Source organism: Colletotrichum scovillei (assembly GCF_011075155.1).
Source record: "Colletotrichum scovillei strain TJNH1 chromosome Unknown Contig00004, whole genome shotgun sequence".
NCBI lineage: Eukaryota > Fungi > Ascomycota > Sordariomycetes > Glomerellales > Glomerellaceae > Colletotrichum > Colletotrichum scovillei.
In genome coordinates this window covers 403,321-416,803 of record NW_023336262.1, presented here as the reverse complement: position 1 = coordinate 416,803, position 13,483 = coordinate 403,321, and the positions used below count along the sequence as shown (strand labels likewise).

At 54.3% G+C, this 13,483-nt stretch overlaps 4 protein-coding genes across 4 annotated transcripts; 2 read left to right on the top strand and 2 right to left on the bottom strand.

Moving 5' to 3' along the window:
* Positions 1-613: 613 nt before the first annotated feature.
* On the top strand, positions 614-2,419 carry HER10_EVM0009689 (uncharacterized protein; the record flags this gene model as incomplete). The annotated part of the gene is made up of 4 exons (XM_035479169.1): positions 614-727; positions 1,004-1,854; positions 1,946-2,151; positions 2,259-2,419. The coding sequence occupies 4 exons, from the start codon at positions 614-616 to the stop codon at positions 2,417-2,419; spliced, it is 1,332 nt and encodes a 443-aa protein (XP_035335252.1).
* Positions 2,420-2,830: 411 nt separating this feature from the next.
* Positions 2,831-4,156, bottom strand: HER10_EVM0009096 (vacuolar import and degradation protein; the record flags this gene model as incomplete). Its single annotated transcript, XM_035478595.1, has 4 exons — positions 2,831-2,897; positions 2,965-3,322; positions 3,384-3,534; positions 3,593-4,156. 4 exons carry the CDS (start codon positions 4,154-4,156, stop codon positions 2,831-2,833), a joined length of 1,140 nt encoding a protein of 379 aa, XP_035335213.1.
* Positions 4,157-8,026: 3,870 nt separating this feature from the next.
* On the bottom strand, positions 8,027-9,349 carry HER10_EVM0003797 (mago nashi). The gene is made up of 6 exons (XM_035473461.1): positions 9,175-9,349; positions 9,083-9,120; positions 8,922-9,017; positions 8,803-8,866; positions 8,661-8,748; positions 8,027-8,599 (listed from the first exon to the last, which is right to left on the bottom strand). Exons 1-6 carry the CDS (start codon positions 9,321-9,323, stop codon positions 8,459-8,461), a joined length of 576 nt encoding a protein of 191 aa, XP_035334831.1. The 5' UTR covers positions 9,324-9,349; the 3' UTR covers positions 8,027-8,458.
* A 236-nt stretch (positions 9,350-9,585) lies between these two features.
* HER10_EVM0006627 (uncharacterized protein) lies at positions 9,586-13,357 on the top strand. Its single transcript, XM_035476208.1, has 4 exons — positions 9,586-10,249; positions 10,311-10,731; positions 10,785-12,780; positions 12,843-13,357. The coding sequence occupies exons 1-4, from the start codon at positions 9,945-9,947 to the stop codon at positions 12,989-12,991; spliced, it is 2,871 nt and encodes a 956-aa protein (XP_035335027.1). The 5' UTR covers positions 9,586-9,944; the 3' UTR covers positions 12,992-13,357.
* The last annotated feature ends 126 nt before the right edge of the window (positions 13,358-13,483 follow it).

Below are 13,483 nucleotides of genomic sequence, written 5' to 3'. Positions count from 1 at the left end.
AAGTTGACTGAGGTTGGGTGATTGGCGTTGAAGTTGGCACCAATGATCAAGGCGTGTAAGTTGGATGCGATATTGAGTGAGTGAGACGAGAGCTTGACCGCGGATTCGAGAATTGCATATTGGAGCGGTCTTCTTGTGTCCACGGTGGGCGTTGATGCAGCGGCTTCAGGCCCCATCTTTGTGACTTTTCGTGCCCAACTATTGGTCCCAGAGGGCGTGTGCGCATCCGAGTGACTCTGCGCCCAGAAAATACCATCTTTTCGAGTCAGCGGGATGAGAGGCACTGCGCAAACGTTTCTTCCAAACAGCACAAGAGAGAAGCTTCCTACATAGCTACAGGATATTCCGAGGCCTTTCAGATCTGTGAGTAGCGAGACTTCTAGTTTCTTCTTTCTCTGAGTTGTGCCAGTGCTAATACCAAACACAGTCGCAAATAAGCCTTCGGAGCGCAAGAGAATAGAAAAACGAGGGGCATTTTTCACCCCGCGCTTGCGCCAGGATTTTCCAACGGGTTGCCCCTCCTCACTCACCCAGTCGACCTGAGTCTCATGAGAGAGGCCCCTAAAACACCCTCGATCAGATCACCACCAAGAACCCTGAAGTCGTCTTCGCAATGGAGTTCCTCGTCCGCTTCTCTCAGGCCCACGAGTCTTTTCGGCTCCCTGAGCTGCAGGCTCTCGCCGATTTGGAGGGCATCGACATGAAGGTTGTGGAGTACAGCCTAGATGTGAGTCTTGAATTCCACCAGTTCCATATGGCACACATGACGACTTCATTTGTTTTCACAATTATTCAACACGATTCTTGGCTCTTGCACAATGAGACTTTACCCACCACGTTGTATTCTGCATAAGCTCATCATATGTCGTTTTGCTCATACTCGACCCTCGCCTCTCAACTCACCACACATGGCCTCTCTCACCATAACCTACCCCTGACGAGAGCCTCACCACCAACACTCACCTCACACAACATCTCACAAACAAAAGCTAACACCATCCAGTCCCCCTTCTGCATCATCACCCTCCCTTCAATCGACCTCGCCCCCCTCCTGGTCGCCCGCTCCCTCCTAACCCAATCCATCCACCTCCTCCTCGCCTCAGCCCCAACCCACGACGCCATCCACCCCATCCTCAAATCCCAACTCGCCTCCCCGTCACCCACAACCTTCGACTGGTCCGCCGTCAGCTCCTCCACCTTCAAATTCTCCCTAGACACATACCAATCCTCCCGCCCCCACGCCTCCTTCGTCTCCCTCATAAACGGATACAAATACCTCCCCCTCCACGGCGCAATCGACCTCAAGACCCCGGAGCTGCACCTCACAATCTTCGAAGACTGGGACCTCCGCGGCACAGAGGGTCCGAAACGCGTCCACCTAGCCCGCTTCCTCGCCACGGGAGCACGCTCCCTCTCGCTAAAGTATGATCTAAAGAAGAGGGGGTACATCAGTACCACGTCAATGGACTCGGAGCTCGCGCTGGTAACGGCGAACCTCGCGCACGCGGGTCCCGGGAAGCTGTTTTACGACCCGTTTGTCGGGACGGGCTCGTTCCCCGTTGCGTGTGCGCATTTTGGAGCGCTTGGGTTCGGGAGCGATATTGATGGGCGGGCGATTCGCGGGAGCGGAGGGGAGAAGAGCGTGAAGGGGAACTTTGCGCAGTATGGGCTTTCGGAGCGTATCGGCGAGTTCTGGACGGCGGATTTGACGAATTCGCCGGTGAGGAGGGTAAGGTGGCTCGATGGTATCGTGTGTGATCCGCCATATGGCGTGAGAGAGGGGTTGAGGGTATTGGGGTGTCGTGATCCGGAGAAGACGCCGTGGGTTGTTGAAGCAGGAAAACAGCGGTATAAGTTGGTGACCCCTTTTCCTCAATTTTGCCTTCATCCATCCTTCTCAGTCTTACCATGATGGACGAGGAATCAACAATGTTGACAACACCAGGTCGGGAGACTTCATCGCCCCCAAGAAACCATACAGCTTCCTCGCCATGCTCGACGACATCCTCGAGTTCGCCTCCGAGACCCTCGTCGACGGCGGCCGCCTCTCCTTCTGGATGCCAACCGCCAACGACGAGGACCAGGAGATCCCTACACCGCAACACCCACGCCTCGACATCGTCGTCACATGTGTACAACCATTCAATAAATGTGAGTTATTTTCCATCCTTAAATACCTGCCTACTCGAGCTCCATCCCTCCATCCATAGTCATTGCCCCCAATCCCAGGCTACAGCATGATGCTTACTCCTGAATAGGGTCCCGTCGACTCATCACATACCGGCGCATCCCCGACAACCAGGTAGACCCGGAAAGACTGGCGGCCTACAAACGCACATTCGTAGCAGGAACAACAGCAGATGAGTTGAACCCCTTCCGACGGGGTTACTTCACAAAGTTTGAAAAAGAAGAAGCCTGATAGAAGAAGAAGAAACCAAGAAGAAAAAAAAAAAAAAAAGACATGTACAGCAAATACCCAGCCCCCTTCTTTGATGATGCCATGACCGTTTGCCCGATAAGAAATAATAATGATAATACTATGCGTTTCTCTTTCTTCTGTACGTGTCGTGATCCCCTCCCTCCCTTAAATCGCTTGGCCTTGGAATATATCCATACTCATACCCAAGGCGTACCATGGCATCGTCATTTGATATCATTTGCAAAAAAAAAGACAACAAGAATAAGACACGTGTGCGTCCAGCCAGACATACTCCCGCAGTCTGCAGGCGCTCGCGCACGCACACACCGAATAGAGTTGGGCGTCGCGCTCGTGCCTCCTCACCCTTTCCCACCTCCCTCTTCCCTTCTCTCCTTGATCTGGTGTCTGATCTCATCTGAATTCCATGGCGCCGAAGCAGCCCCTATCCTCCACGTGCTTGAGCTCAAGCTGCTGAAACCTGGCAAAAATTGTTAGCTGAACAACGAAATCACAAAAGGTCGTAGAAAAGAATCGTCTGCACGTACTTTTCGCTTTTCGAGTGGAAGTAGATTCCACTCACTTCACCCTTGACCTGGTTGAAGCAAATATAGTAGAAGCCCTCAAAGCTGGCTCCGGAAATCGTGCGTACGCGGTGGTCCGGGACGAGGAAATGCTCCTTCCAACGCATGAAGATGTTCTCCCTTTGCGCAACATCACGGATCACCACCGGGCCCTTGCGCGCCTGCTTCTGGAGAGGGCGGAAGGCGTTGAACTTGCCCCAATGGCTGAGATCGATCTTGTCGGTGGCGCCCCAGCTCTCGTGGCCGGTGATGAAGCTGTATTTGGTGCCAATGATTTCGCCCTCAAAGTATGTCGTCAATGTGGGGTGGTCCTCGGTGAGGCCTGCAGACACAGAGTTTAGCAACGGGTTACACGATGGGCGGGGAAGCTAGTTGTCTCGTACCTTGGATTCGCAGGTAGCCGCATAAAAACGACTCCCGAAGATCGACGTGCTTGATTTCGACCTGCACATCATATACCTGCCGCTCGGATTGTTGCGTTCCGTGGAATTTGCTCCCTGGTCGAAGATATGAAGACGCCGTGGATGGGATAATCTGCCGAGGCGTTCTGTTAGTCACTGGCGCGCTAGTCTGCATCGTTGGGGGCACGTACCCGCATGTTGGAAAAGTCAGAACCCATGGACGGCGCCATGAGCTCCTCTTCCCACACATCGTCGACATCAAGTTCCATGCCCTTGCTGTCTTCGTGTTGGACCGAAGTCGGCGATAGCCTGGGATCATGCCGCCTCGCGCCATCTGGCCGCGAAGTCCTTAGTCTGTTACCGGCCGTGTGCGCCTCTTCGTCAGACTCGGCATGCTTGAAAGACTCCATATCGGCCGCCGGTGACGAGTTGGCGGTGTCGCCCGACTGCGGCCTCGGCGACATGGTAGTGGATCTTGAGGATGAGACGGCAGATGTGGGCTCGTCGTCGAGTATGACCTCTGTGCTCATGCCCTCGGCTTGTGACATTGGAGCGCTGACGGGGGCGGGTGACGAGTCGTCGTCCATGAGGTCGTCGTGATGGGGATCCATCTGGGGAGGGGCCTGATTTGCATCGGTGGGCGGCCGCCAGCTGCGTTGTGGAGATCTTGAGCTGCTATCTTCAGGACATGTCGAGAAGCTGTGTGATCGGGGCGAATGAGGGTCGGGAGGAGGGTTGGAGGATGGAGTCGGCATGCTGGGCGTCGAAGTCGAGGTCGTGTGTCGTTGTCGAGGACGGCGGTAGATGTCGAAGTCGGGCGATGGGGTCGGTCGCGTCGACGGGGAACGGGTGCGGGTTTACCGCCGGCAGGGGGTCGAGGGCTCCGCAGTGATGGCAGCAGGGGGAGCGATGGCGCTGCTGTAGAGTTGGCGATGTCGGTGACGGGCGGGAGACGGTGCGATGTCGGTGATGGTTGGTAGCTCGCCGCGAAATTGTGCGGTCGCGGGCTCGAAAGTCGAGATAAACTCAACTCGGTCGACAGGATGCGAGGAGGAGTAGAGTTGGGCCAGGCCGCTTGTAGCAATCGGTGACTTTGGGGCCGAATAAGTCACAGGCCTGCCAAGCGGAAGAAAGCGGTCGGGGGCAGCGAGAATGGTATTGGTCGAGAGAGAACACCACCCCAGAAGTCGACGAGGTACAAGTTTGTAGGTAGCCGCAGAGTCGCCGGACGACGGTAAGTGGGTGAGTGAAGATGATTGGAGTTACAGTTCGCAGAGGATAATCTGAGTGGTCGCAAAGCACGTCGCGGATGACGAAGCTTTTCTGGCTTTGAGGGGAATATCAAATGCAAAGTAGAAGCAACGGACGGATGACTGATGATGTGACGAAGACAAGGCGAGAGTCTGGGTCGTAGTCTCTAGGTATGTAGCAGAGGTGGGCGAGAGAGAGATATGGGAGGGTTGTCCACAGCAATGCAGTGGCTGTATCCGTATAGGTAGACTGAAGAACCGGGCCAACAGGAATTGTAGCCAGCAACAAGCAACAGGAGACAGCGACAGCGACGGGTAGAACTCAAGGCAAGGTGGAATAAGGTGGTGACTGGATGCAGCCAGCAGGACGGGAAGACGATGAAGTGACCAAGGCACGGGAAATGGGACGGGGGGTGACGATTAGGATGCGGGATTGGAGGGGGGAAGGCGTGGAAGGCGTGGTAAGGTTACCGTGGGTACAACGGGCATGTACTCCCGTAGCTACCTAGTATACAAGCCCTTTTCACTGAGAGTGCGAGTGAGAATGAGAGGGCGTGGCATGAGAGAGAGAATTGGGGGTGAGTCGTGACCGGGGATGCATTGGGACGGACGGGGGACCCGCGGAGAAGACGAGGGATGGGACGGGATGACCTGTACTCTACCTACGTAGTAGTACCTAGTAGTAGGTAGGTAACTGAAGTGAGCGATGATGCTGGCCGTGAGGTCTTTTACTTTGCGCGATTGTTCATACAAGATGGCGTTTGCAGAGTTTACTGGAGAATTGTTGATAGGTATGCAGACTGTACAGAGTGAGAGTTGTGAGGTGAGAGCAATGTCTCGACTGAATCCATCACACATCACCAGTTAACTGCATTACATTTATCTGTAGACAATCTGATAACACATGAATTGGGTGTGAGTGACCAAAGGGGGTGAGACGAAATGCGGGAGAATGAGGGCGGCGGGTGCTGCAGTCAATGCATTGCAGCCGATGACGCCTGTGTCCCCGCCTTCTGTTCGCGGCCTGAATGCGCATTGCTCACTCGTCCAGCTACTACTACTACCTACTGTGCTACTATGTACATAAGAGAGAGTGCTCCAATTACCTCAGTTTAATCAGCTAAGAGAAGAGAGAGAAAAAGAAGGGACGTGTGAGACGCGGGGACACCTCAATCTGCGTCGTTTACCGCTAGCCACGTTGGAAGGGGCTTCCCGGCCTGTGCCATTTTCTGCGCTGTCAAGCCCTGCGCCGCCCTCATTTTCCTTCTCTCCGCTACGCCGCCGCTGTACATGGAGTGAAGCTTGTCGGCTGTCCCACTCTCTCGCACGCACTAACAAGTTGTCACTGCCACGCCACGGAGCTACGGTAATCGTGGGTAAATTAGCGTGGAAGGCGTGGATTATCTCCAACTGTCATGACTGTGGCTCCTACGAACCGACTTCCTGTCGCTTCTGGCGTCCCACGCGTTGGCTCATGGCGTACGCTAACAAAAACTCTGGTCCCTTAGCGGGCTGACGAGTAACTGGCTGGCAGCTAAATGGCCTTTCGCTCGGTGGCTCGTGTTAGACGAACTGCTGGGCTGCAAGCGTCGCGAAAGAAAGGCACTTAACCATTCTACCTACTCACGTTGACGGCGACCACAGGCGCGGTTGGCGGATATCCAGCGTCCGTTTTATCCTCTTCTAGCAACTTATGTCATACCTATAATTTCGTCAACAGCCGTACATAGGTACCTACTTCCAGAGTCCTCACGGACACTCACTCACTCACCCACTCACTCATCCAGGTTACTCACTCACATACTTTACCCACACATGCCTCCCGTAACGTCCCGAACACGACAATGGCACGCGACACCAACGCGATACAGCCCTGTAGTCTTGCGCTGTATGCCCTGAAGCATTCACCAAGCTGCCACTGCTGCTCCTCAAGTATCCCCTTTGGATACCTCTCAAACATGAACGCTCCATGAGTTGAACTTTTAGGGGCCAAGGCTCACTCATCGGGCTTGCGGACTTTACTCTGCGCCCGCCCTCCAGCATGTACCTTCCAAGGACACAGCACCAAGAGCTACAGATGGCGGGGGACGGAGGCTTCGGCAGGGCGCTGAAATCCAAAGAGTTGGAGAAAACGGGCACAGACTGGGGCCAAACTCTGTGCTCTTGCAGCCTCTTTCCTGCACTCCAAGGCCTCAGACACTGTCAAAGCACTCTCACTCCCCTCTCTGTCACTTATCCCACTTGCTGTGTACACGCCATAGTCTCATTCTGTGTTTCTCCCCTCGGGTTGGCGTTGGACGCGCATAGGTACCCCTCACAGGAACAGCTCCTGCAAAACACGATGTGCTCACGAACTAATCAGCTTCAAGAGAAGCTACCTTATGCTCTCAAGTTGGGTTACAGACAGTCGTCTAGTCGTCTCGCCTCTTTAACTCTGTGCTCCTTACTCTCACCGGCCCTTACCCCCGGTCACCTAAAGAGTTGAACCTCCAGACTTTCAAGAGGCTAGAGGAGCTCACCTTACCCGCCCCATATTCTAGGTCTTAGCCTCAGCCTCATGTTGAAAGAAGGGCTGTGCAAATTGACACTCACTCTATTCATCTATCCCTAACCTTACACTTTTAGTATTCGGTCATAACGTCCGACCCAGCAGCTCCCTGTCTCCATCCGTAATTCTCTTTTGGGACTCGCATTCTTCATTGCACTGTTGATACTGTCTATGAGTACGGGTTCTCCCAGTCGCACCTTACATCGGTGAACTCACCTTCCTCCCGTGCCCTTGTAATACCTCACCCCTTCTCAGGTGAAGAGCTTGGGTCAGCTTTCTCGTCTGGTATGCTTAATGGCATGTGTCTCTAGTTGCACACAAGTAGTCATCATACACATTCATCGCATAAGAGACAATCTGGGATCGGCGTCGCCGTTCAACGCCGCATCATCGAGTTTTACACCCTCCTTCCATGCTCCCCCTTCTGGCGCGATCCGAACACCAGGTACTGGCTTCTTCCCGTCACGCCTCAACGGCCCTTTACCCTGCTGGGCTCTGTCCGCCATTCAGTATGGTTGGCCCGAGGAAAGACACCACTGTTGGTCCCAGCTCGAGGTGCTCTGTAACACGGCTTTGCCTGGTATAAATGCGCCGTTGCGAAAACACTGACTCGAACTGTTGGCATCGTCTGCGAACCGCACCACCTGCATCCCCGAACCAAGCGCGGCGGTCCCATGAAGACAAAACTGACCGAACAATAAGTGTGCCATTCTTTTGACAGCGGGCCACATGCCACTTGGAAAATTAAACTCGTCTTCGTCTCTCAGTCGTGTTAACATTGTCATCATCGTCAACAGTCAACCTTCAAAACACCATCAAAGTAGGGGGCGCGTGCGTGCATCAATAGTGAAGACCGTATCTCGTTATTTTTTCCTCACAACACATGACCAGGAGCCATGCAGTCTGGTCTCCCCGAGTCTGACCTCGTATGAGGGACGACCAGCAGGGCTGTCTAATTTCCCGCCAGCCCGTCTGTCCGTTCGCCAGCTCGTCGTCTGAGCTGAAGGGCCCAAGACCCCTCCTCCATGCACCCGACTTGCAGCATCATGCATTTTTTTTTCCAGAAAACAGTAGTCGTTCCGCAGGTCACATGCGGGCTCATTCGTCATGGTACGTTCTCGTAGCCGGCTCGTAGCGTTCTCGCACGAGAAGAGGAGAACAGATGCGGGCCCAGTTCTCAGGGGTATCTCCAAGTAATTTGTCGTTTGCCGCCCAAATTAGCCCGACGCCTTCTTCAACTTCTTCGATATATCCCCCTTCTAGATGGGCTTAATCTTGAAGTGCAGCGCAATCAAGCTGAACACCAGCGCCTTCAGGTCCTGCACCAGGTAGTAGAAGACGCGCAGGCCTTCAGGGTCGGCGGACTCTGTCACGTCAACCAGTGAGCCGATCTTGGCCGTCTGATCGAAACACGTCAGTCAGCTCGAAGCTCCAGGTCCAACAAACTCGCTTTCAACCTACCTCAAAGGAGATGTGGTCGTTGCCCAGCCGAATCTCCAACTCTTGACGTCCGTCCTTGTTCTTTTGTGGCCACTTTGAGTCATCTTCCCTTCACCCTGTATGTCAGCGTCTCTCCGGAGATGGTCGATGTCGGGTATCGTACTTTAGAATCTCGCTCGTCTTGATGATGCGCTTGATCTCGTCGACAATGAGAGCGCTGACGCACACTAAATGTTGCCATTAGCGCAACTCGACGTGAACTTTGGGGCAAAGACGCCATACTCTCTTTGCGAATCAGACTATCATTTCGGTAGTTTGAGTTGTTCGCATAACGCGCGACTGCGCTCCGTCCATCGCCAACAACGCGGAAGTCGAACTCTGGTAGAAACAACGTCAGAAGGCTGCTCGAAGAACCGGATGGTGGGGTTGGGATTCGGTGTTACCCAAGAACTCGTGTCCGAATCGCCCAGAGTGACCGGAGCTACATCTCAATTAGCATTTCTTCATAAGATGGTATAAAGCTCTGGCTACATACTAGTAGCGGAGGTAGAATTGGTCGTTGGGGGCCGCCATCGTGACAAAAGTGTTGGCGACAATTGGCAATGTCGGTGAAATGTCACGGCTGATGTCCTCGAGCTGCAAGGCTGGAGATGGGAATGCAAGGAAAAGCGGGATGGTCTCCATCCAGCCCAGCCTAGCCCGCGGTGCTTCGCCGGTAGGGTGGCGGGGTCCGATCCGACACGGTCCAAGCTTCCTCCAGTCGCCAATGGAGAGCTCTTGCCCGCCAAGGGAGGTTCTGGTCAGTTAATCCGTTCCGTCTCCACTTTTGTAGAAGGCACCTTGCAAGGGAGTAGGTCCCATTAAAACCTGAATCACGTGTGATTACCTAAGTAAGTGACACCTGTCCGGCGCTGGTGCCCAGGGACAGATATTCACGAAATGGAGGCCAGAGTGTGAGAGAGAGCCCAGCTACCGAGTCGTATATCGGAATTGATTGCTTTCAACACAGCACAACAAGGCGACGCATGACCACTTAGGATTCGTGTGGAAGAGGACAGTCTCGCTGGATGGCCTAATGTTCGTCTTATTCCCTAATCCCCTAAAGTGTGGTCCCTTTGGGCAGTGAACTCGCAGCGATAGACAGCTTCCCTTAGCTAACACGTATTCCACCCCCGTCCCTAGACCGTCCAATCCCCACCGCCCAGCTTCGATACATCCCACTCGAACACCCCGAACTCCCCCTTGAACACGTCCTCAACCACAGCGCCGGCACCTCGCCAGCAACATCACACCGCACCCGCCACGATGGCCTCCTTTCTGGAAAATGCGTACAGCTTGGTGCACCAGGACAATGCCGCCGACGTTCCCTCCCTCTCGGACCTGCGCACGCAGCTCGAGAAGGGCACCGACGAGAGCAAAGTCGAGACCATGAAGCGCATTCTTACGATCATGCTCAATGGCGATCCCATGCCGAACTTGCTCATGCACATCATCCGATTCGTCATGCCCTCGAAGCACAAGGCCCTGAAGAAGCTGTTGTACTTTTACTACGAGATTTGCCCCAAGCTCGACTCCAATGGCAAGCTGAAGCAGGAAATGATCTTGGTCTGGTTCGTGGCTGGCTCGTTCGTTCCCTTCGCAGCGGCACCCCTACTGACACTCTGGCCTTAGCAACGGTATCAGAAACGACTTGCAGCACCCCAACGAATACATCCGGGGAAACACTCTTCGCTTCTTGTGCAAGCTTAGAGAAGCCGAGCTTATTGAGCCTCTCCTCTCCTCCGCTAGACAATGTCTCGAGCACCGCCATGCCTACGTGCGCAAGAATGCCGTCTTTGCGGTTTCCTCCATCTACACACACTCCGCCAGCCTGATTCCCGACGCCTCAGAGCTCATTGCCACATTCCTCGAATCCGAGAACGATCCCACATGCAAGCGCAACGCTTTCGCTGCGCTGGCCTCCATCGACCACGAGAAGGCACTGCTCTACCTGAGCACGGTGTTTGAGGGTATCCCCAACGCAGAAGAGCTGTTGCAGCTTGTTGAGCTCGAGTTCATCCGCAAGGATGCCGTCCAGAACTCTCAGAACAAGGTAACGAGAACCAAGAACGGACATTACCTTGTCGCACATCTGACTTTGACTAGGCACGGTATCTCAGACTCATTTTCGATCTCCTCGAAGCCAACACCTCGACCGTCGTATACGAAGCCGCTTCCTCATTAACCGCCCTCACAAACAACCCTGTCGCTGTCAAAGCCGCGGCCGCCAAGTTCATCGAGCTCAGCATCAAGGAGGCCGATAACAATGTCAAGCTCATCGTGCTTGACCGCGTTGATCAACTGCGGAAAAAGAACGAGGGTATCCTGGACGACTTGGTTATGGAGATCCTCCGTGTTCTTTCCAGCCCCGATATTGATGTCAGACGCAAGGCTCTGGATATTGCTCTCGAGATGGTGTCAAGTAAGAATGTCGAGGAGGTTGTCCTGCTGCTTAAGAAGGAGCTCTCCAAGACTGTCGACCAGGAGTACGAGAAGAACACCGAGTACCGCCAGCTCCTCATCCACACCATCCACCAGTGCGCCATCAAGTTCTCAGAGGTTGCCGCTAGCGTCGTCGACCTGCTCATGGACTTCATCGCCGACTTCAATAATACTTCAGCCGTCGATGTCATCAACTTCGTCAAGGAGGTCGTGGAGAAGTTCCCCAAGCTGCGCAAACCGATCGTCCAGAGGCTGGTTGCTACCCTCAGCGAGGTGCGTGCCGGAAAGGTATACAGGGGTATTATGTGGATCATAGGAGAATACTCCCTGGAGGAGCGCGACATTCGGGATGCATGGAAGAGCATTCGTGCCAGCCTTGGCGAGATCCCGATCCTCGCTTCGGAACAACGACTTCTGGACGGCGATAGCGAAGAGGAGAACAAGGAGCAGGTCAACGGACACTCAAAGCCCGCAGCACCTACCGGCTCCCGCAAGGTTCTTGCCGACGGAACGTACGCGACTGAGACCGCCCTTACCAGCCAGTCTGCTGTTGCCGCCAAGCTGGAGGCTGTCAAGGCTGCCCAGAAGCCTCCTCTGCGCCAGCTCATTCTCGATGGCGACTACTACCTCGCAACCGTTCTCTCCGCCACCCTCGTCAAGTTGGTTATGCGCCACGCCGAGATCTCTGCCGAGTCAGCGCGCACCAACGCTCTCCGCGGTGAGGCCATGCTTATCATGATCTCGATCATCCGCGTCGGCCAGTCACAATTCGTCAAGGCCCCCATTGACGAGGACTCGGTTGACCGCATCATGTCTTGCGTCCGCTCGCTCGCCGAGTTCGCCCAGAACAAGGAGCTCGAAACTGTCTACCTCGACGACACCCGCAAGGCGTTCAGAGCGATGGTTCAGGCCGAGGAGAAGAAGAAGGCCGCCAAGGAGGCCGTTGAGAAGGCCAAGACGGCCATCCAGGTTGACGACGTCGTTCAGATCCGCCAGCTCTCGAAGAAGAATGCCAGCGATGGCCTGGACGAGATCGAGGTTGACCTGGAGCGCGCAACAGGCGGAGAAGCCACCGCTGAGGATCTCTCGTCTAAGCTCAGCCGTGTGGTGCAGCTCACCGGCTTCTCCGACCCCGTTTACGCCGAGGCCTACGTCAAGGTTCACCAGTTCGACATCGTCCTGGACGTCCTTCTGGTCAACCAGACGATGGAGACGCTGCAGAACCTCTCCGTCGAATTTGCCACCCTCGGTGACTTGAAGGTCGTCGAGCGGCCGACGACACAAAACCTGGGCCCTCACGACTTCCACAACGTGCAGTGCACAATCAAGGTGTCCTCTACGGACACTGGTGTCATCTTTGGCAACGTTGTCTACGACGGTGCTCACTCAACGGATACAAACGTCGTCATCCTCAACGACCTCCACGTCGACATTATGGACTACATCCAGCCGGCAACATGTACCGAGACACAGTTCCGCACCATGTGGACCGAGTTTGAGTGGGAGAATAAGGTCAACATCAACTCCAAGGCCAAGTCTCTGCGCGATTTCCTCGAGCAGCTGATGGCGGCGACCAACATGAACTGCTTGACCCCCGAAGCCAGCATGAAGGGCGACTGCCAGTTCCTGAGTGCCAACCTGTACGCTCGCAGCGTATTCGGTAAGTTAACTTTCCCTGGTTCATTGGTATTCACAGCATTTGTAAGCTAACACGATTATTAGGCGAGGATGCTCTGGCCAACTTGAGTATCGAGAAGGAAGGCGAAGACGGACCGATTACCGGCTTCGTCAGAATAAGAAGCAGATCGCAGGGTCTGGCCCTGAGCTTGGGATCCCTCAAGGGTCTCAACAAGATTGGCTCAGCGGCATAAGACACCTGTCAAAGGGGTGATGAAGGGGTGAAGGGCTATATACGGAGACTGCGGTGTGTTCCACTGGCTATCTGAGGCCCACTATGGCTACAGGTGTAATGAAGAGCCAGGAAGGAGAGAGACAAGTGTTGAGTTTTCGGACGGTGTATGCCGGGGAAAAGTAAACCATGTGCTGGTGGTGGCTGGCTTGTCGACAGCGTCGAGTTGAGTTGAAATGAGAATGAACAAGGGGGAATGGGAGTCGAGAAGGAGAGACTCCCCTCTCCTTTTTCTATCTCCTTGAGGTTAGAGTAAAAAGTGCAGCCCGGTCAGGCGTCATGAGTAGGTAGAAATGAGATGTTCTTGATGTTCAACAAAATGTTTTTTTTTCCTGCAAGAAAATTGAGTGATGATGTATGAACGTGTGCATGAGGTGTCAAAGTCCAAGGTGACCATCGTCTCTACTTGTCTCTCCTACATCACACAAGGAAACAGTCATTGCAGCACATAAGA

Excerpts from the sequence above, each read along its gene's own strand:
- HER10_EVM0003797 (XM_035473461.1), bottom strand. The coding sequence starts at position 9,323 with ATGGAGACCATCCCGCTTTTCCTTGCATTCCCATCTCCAGCCTTGCAG. Across the intron at positions 9,018-9,082 it reads ATTCGGACACGAGTTCTTGG|AGTTCGACTTCCGCGTTGTT; the intron begins GTAACACCGAAT and ends TGTTTCTACCAG. Across the intron at positions 8,749-8,802 it reads AAGACGAGCGAGATTCTAAA|GGAAGATGACTCAAAGTGGC; the intron begins GTACGATACCCG and ends TACAGGGTGAAG.
- HER10_EVM0006627 (XM_035476208.1), top strand. The coding sequence starts at position 9,945 with ATGGCCTCCTTTCTGGAAAATGCGTACAGCTTGGTGCACCAGGACAAT. Across the intron at positions 10,250-10,310 it reads CAGGAAATGATCTTGGTCTG|CAACGGTATCAGAAACGACT; the intron begins GTTCGTGGCTGG and ends CTCTGGCCTTAG. Across the intron at positions 10,732-10,784 it reads TCCAGAACTCTCAGAACAAG|GCACGGTATCTCAGACTCAT; the intron begins GTAACGAGAACC and ends GACTTTGACTAG.